This window comes from Drosophila virilis, chromosome X (genome assembly GCF_030788295.1).
Source record: "Drosophila virilis strain 15010-1051.87 chromosome X, Dvir_AGI_RSII-ME, whole genome shotgun sequence".
Taxonomy (NCBI): domain Eukaryota; kingdom Metazoa; phylum Arthropoda; class Insecta; order Diptera; family Drosophilidae; genus Drosophila; species Drosophila virilis.
In genome coordinates this window covers 29,268,644-29,273,656 of record NC_091543.1, presented here as the reverse complement: position 1 = coordinate 29,273,656, position 5,013 = coordinate 29,268,644, and the positions used below count along the sequence as shown (strand labels likewise).

General features: G+C 42.3%; 2 protein-coding genes across 2 annotated transcripts; both read left to right on the top strand.

Annotated features, from left to right (window-relative positions):
- The first annotated feature begins 1,558 nt into the window (after positions 1-1,558).
- Positions 1,559-2,610, top strand: LOC6632014 (receptor-binding cancer antigen expressed on SiSo cells). The gene is made up of 3 exons (XM_002054911.3): positions 1,559-1,990; positions 2,055-2,174; positions 2,234-2,610. Exons 1-3 carry the CDS (start codon positions 1,676-1,678, stop codon positions 2,414-2,416), a joined length of 618 nt encoding a protein of 205 aa, XP_002054947.1. The 5' UTR covers positions 1,559-1,675; the 3' UTR covers positions 2,417-2,610.
- Positions 2,611-2,756: 146 nt separating this feature from the next.
- On the top strand, positions 2,757-4,039 carry LOC6631954 (uncharacterized). Its single transcript, XM_002054912.4, has one exon. It carries the CDS (start codon positions 2,815-2,817, stop codon positions 3,916-3,918), a length of 1,104 nt encoding a protein of 367 aa, XP_002054948.1. The 5' UTR covers positions 2,757-2,814; the 3' UTR covers positions 3,919-4,039.
- The last annotated feature ends 974 nt before the right edge of the window (positions 4,040-5,013 follow it).

Genomic DNA, 5,013 nt, shown 5'->3' with positions numbered 1-5,013 from the left:
TGTGAGATGTAAATTAACGCTAAGATGGTGTTGTAGGAAACTCTACCAAGTGTGGTAAAATCACGAAAAAGGGTTGTATAGTAGTCTGATTGACTCAATTTGAAAATATCTAAATTATATATCACATTTAAATGTCAGGTTCATTGTAGTGCGGGTAGGTATTAATTTTCAACGTGCGGGTATAGGCTGAAAATTGATAATTTGTAAGCAAAGAAAAAAAAAAAAAAAAAAAAAAAAAAACGGCCAAAGTAAGTAAACTACTAAACTTGATAGATTCTGTTGATATTGTATAATTTAAGTGTACTAAACATTGTAATTGCAAACAGTAGTTTTTGTTTCATACATTTTACATACACGAAACCAGTTAAATTTAAATGCAGGATTGTAAAAAATATAAATAATTTACTGCCTACATTCATTTGATTTTGAATATGAATGTATAAGACGGGTAAACCAAGGGGTTGAAAAATTGGGCTTCCGACATTCCTCAAATATCTCAATTTAGGGATGTTGGACCCGAATACCGCATCAAGCCTATATCGTGTAGCAACCTCGTTGCTAGCCCCATATAAAATGAGTAAGATATTAGCGTTGTACTTGAACCCTTGCCAACTTGAAGATACATATTTTAGAAAGTTTTACGCATTGATTCTAAACAAACCGATCAGCCAGATTTTTAGAAAAAATAATAAAATGAAAGCCTCACGTTGTTCATTCAAAAGGCCTATCGAGCTACTAGCTCCAACAGGAACCGAACCACTGCTCGAAATCAGTGTTGAACAATGTTATACAGTATTGAGCGGAAACAAATTAATTCAAAATATTTGTATATGTGAAAAAAATGCAGTAATAAATGCAAAAACTGATATTTTACAAAAAAAAAAATTATCTTTGGTAAAATAGACTGCTGCTAAATATGGCAACATTGAATTTTTGTTTCATTACCCAATATAATAACAAAAAGTTGGCAATATTTTAACATATTTTTCATACCAATTTTATTTTTCTTTGATAATGGCCCTAAATGCACGATAGATTAAGATAAAGATCGTGAAGTATCAATCAATTTGCTTTTTACATCAAGAAAATTTGAACTAAGATATTTAAAGCATGGTGGAAACCCAATTTTCAACCCCTTGGTTTTCCCATAATTAAGCTGAAATTTAAAAATAAATGAAATTAGACAGTAAACAATTTAATTTTTTGCAATTCTACATTTAAATTTATTTGGTTTTGTTCTTAAAAACATAACTAAATGCATTTTAAAGTGACCAATACCTTTTCCGATACCAAGTACCAAAAATCGAAGATAAGTCACCGCCGCTAATTCGACGCGCATTACGGTCTTACGTGTCTCCACAATTATCGATAAATTTCAGAATCTCAGGAATCCAATTAAATGTTGTTCGTTTTGTATTATAAGACTATTCAAATGTGAATTTTAGATATAATTTATAGCGCATTTGTGATTTATCGACTCTTGTGAACACTGCAGTTTCATAGCCCTTAGCTTTTCGTTTGTCGGCCAACAGCTGACAGTTTAATCATGCATGGTCACACTCACCCAACATCTCATATTTGTTTTGCTTGTTTCTCTTTTGTGTGTCCCACTTACTTTTGCTGAACCCCATTCCCCCCATATAAATAATAGGAACTTCAATTAAACTGTGGTCAAATGGTGCTGCAACAAATCAAAATGCTCCTACTGGGCATCATAACGCTCTGCCGGCGTGCACTCTGCTGCTTCTCGCGACGCCGCAAGCTTAGCCACGGCGGCAGCGACCAGCTGCAAGCGATCACAATTGGCGACTTTCCAGCAACAACAAAGCCGGCGGCAACAACAACAACGGGCGGTGGCGGCAAAGAACGTGACTGGAACTCTTGGGATGACAGTCCGCGCACCGTGGAGGAGCACATTGAGCAGTATCGCCAGCGCATGGCACAGCCGCCAACACCGCCCAAAGAGGAGCCCGAGCCGGACTTCTTCAGTGTAAGTGTTTGCCAGCTCAATGTCCCAGAAAGACAGCTGTTAGATGTCTTCCATTCGCATGCAGGAACTGACGCCGGACATTAAGCCGCAGCCTAAATATTACCTGGACGATGCGGCGCTGACGCCAGCGCCAACAGACTTCTCCAGACTGAAGGCCCACGACATGGTGCCCATCAGTGTCAATGTAAGTCAAGCTCAGTTGCACACCCAGAGGTACTATACTACAGTAAATTACACTTGCAGGCTGATCTTGAAGACTGGGTGGATGACAACTCTGGCGGCTGGGAGGAGCTGGACACGTCACAAACCAAGCAAATGATAAGGGAGAAACGTCGCGAGATGCGCCATCAGCGCCAGCCGCCAGCTAAGGCGCCGCAGCCGAGCATCGGCGCCCAGCGGATTAGCGATATGCAGCGAATTGCGTAGTCCTGATGGCCACAAACCGTCCTCTGCTATACGATCCATTCCATGGTCCACTTATAATTTTATTGAAAAGTCAGCACACACACACACACACACACACACATACGCTTCTAGTTACCAATTGGCCTTAGTTTAATGACCCCCATCTTAAGCTGTTCGCCCTGGTTGGCCACAATAAAACGCCAGCCACGAACGAATCTTTGCCTTTCACTCGCACTTCCTTAAGCTGTCGTCGGCGATTGCAGCAAGCGGCAGCTGCGGCTTCCATTTCCTGACGTGCTGCGGTTGCCATTGCTTCTCCATTGCCCAATCAAACTCCAATCTGAATTTGGACACGCATCGCTGGTCAAACTGGTGGCATATATAGGGAACCGCCGGCTGGCGCAGCGTCTTAAATCGAAATGTTGCTGCTGCTGCTGATGGTCGGCGCGGTCGTTGGCTACGATCAGAGTGTCAACTATTGGGAGGCCTTTGCGCCAGGCAAGTTGCTGCAGCGTTTGGATGCGCTAACTGCAACGGATATGCAGCACGGCCAGGTCAATGCATTGACGGAGCAACAGCGACCCAGCGCACAGGCAAAGCTTGATGAGGATGCGGACGACGATGAGGAAATAGAAGCACAAGCGGAAATGGATGCTGATGCCGATGCCGATGTGGATGCTGATGCGGATTCCGAGGCTATCGATCATGATGGTGACGTGGAGCAACTGGAGCTGGATAGCCACAGTGCCGAAGGCCATTCTGGCGAGGATTACGAGCGCAATTATGAGCAGTTTGTGCGGCAATACTTTGATCGCATACCGGACGACGCGGCTGATGATGTTGACGGGCATCAGGCGCAGCTGGATGACAGCGTCGAGTCCCAGGCGGGGGCTAGCAGCAATGTCCAACAGCATCGCTGCCGTCGTGTCCAGCGCAATGGCCAGTTGTGCAAAATATGTCGCGAGGCGCGCAACAACGAGGTCACCGAGACGTGCAGCTACTCGCACGAGGCACAGCCGGAGCACTATGCCTACGACAGTGGCTCTCAGTACAAGCGTTACCGGGACGCACCGTCCTCCGATGAACAGAGCGAGGAGGAGGATGCAACAGTACGGCAACGGCGCACCGGACGCCAGACCTCAATTGTTCAGCCCGGCGCCGACAGCAGTCTCTGCGAGCGCCGCATGGTAGGCAACAGTGTCTGCTACGATTGCAAGGACAGCGGCGGTCAGCATATGCGCCGCTGCTACGATGCGGCATTAAACAAGCAGATCAAGAGCCGAGCCAAGCCGGGCCGGCCACATGGCGGGGAATCGCAGCAGTCGGAGCAGGAGCAGCGTCTCTACAAGCGCACCATCAGCTACAGCTATGCGCAGGGTAGCAGCCCGGATGACAGGATGACCCCCACACAGCCAACACCGGCTCGCAATGATACCCGAATGCCGTCGTCATTGTCGCCACCTGCCCGCCGGCTAACCAAGGTATTGCGTAGGCGTGTCGCAATCCCAATTGCAGCAGTTTAGTTATGTCTATAAACAATAATCTCTTTTTTTTTACATATATATATTTTTTTTTTAAACATATAAACAATATGCACATGCCTTTACGCTTTTATAAAAGGAGCCCAAATAAATGAATTTATAGAAACAAATATTTTCCACATATTGTTATATATATATATATACACATATACATATACATATATATATATATATATATATATATATATATATATATTTTTTTTTTATTATAAATAATGTGAAATATTTAAAAGCAATCTGTCTCCGATACGAAATGTATATATAGAAATGTTTCTATGCATAAGCTCTTTTTCAGATCGATTGTTCAGTAAATATTTCTTGACAAGTCAAAAGTTGTTCAGATTACTATTATAGCTATAGTTATCCGATGTGGACAGGACTTATGCTCTTCACAAGGATGCTTGGAAAAACTTGTAAATGCCTAGATTGATCGAAACCTCTTGAAAAATAAATAATTGTTTTCAAAGAGAACATGATTTTGGACCTACCCTTTCTATTGTAGCTATATATAATAGATTGTTTAGATTTAAGTTAGGCTATGCCCATATATAAGCACCTCGTGAAAGCAAAGTTCGAGTGAGACCTCTATGATATATTGGGTTATTTCACTTGATTCGGACCAAGAGCTATGCAAAGAAACAGGAGGTTTATGAGTTACAAAGAAAAAAATAATATATACATACATATACTTTATAGTGTCGGAGACGTCTTCTATATAAGTTATAGTATTCAGCATCTCATTAATATCCATATTGAATATCTTCCCAGATATCCAGTGCTGAAACTGAGCCGGTTGATATAAATGTATGTATATAATATAAGGTCTCTATCCTATCCTAAAAGATTGCCCTGAAATTATACTTGGTTGCATATTTCTGTTCACGAAATAATTAGGATCATTTTAGATAAGCTCTGGCCCACGTATGCAGGCTTATCAACATTGGCAAAAGCGATTGGGAACTAAAACTGATTTCGAATAGTGCTTGTGATTGTGTAGCTCTATATACATATATATATTAGGGTGTGGCGCTCAGAAGTGCTCGAGATTACATTGACTCAATTTATGAAGCTCGAGAT

Excerpts from the sequence above, each read along its gene's own strand:
- LOC6632014 (XM_002054911.3), top strand. The coding sequence starts at position 1,676 with ATGGTGCTGCAACAAATCAAAATGCTCCTACTGGGCATCATAACGCTC. Across the intron at positions 1,991-2,054 it reads CCGAGCCGGACTTCTTCAGT|GAACTGACGCCGGACATTAA; the intron begins GTAAGTGTTTGC and ends ATTCGCATGCAG. Across the intron at positions 2,175-2,233 it reads TGGTGCCCATCAGTGTCAAT|GCTGATCTTGAAGACTGGGT; the intron begins GTAAGTCAAGCT and ends TTACACTTGCAG.
- LOC6631954 (XM_002054912.4), top strand. The coding sequence starts at position 2,815 with ATGTTGCTGCTGCTGCTGATGGTCGGCGCGGTCGTTGGCTACGATCAG.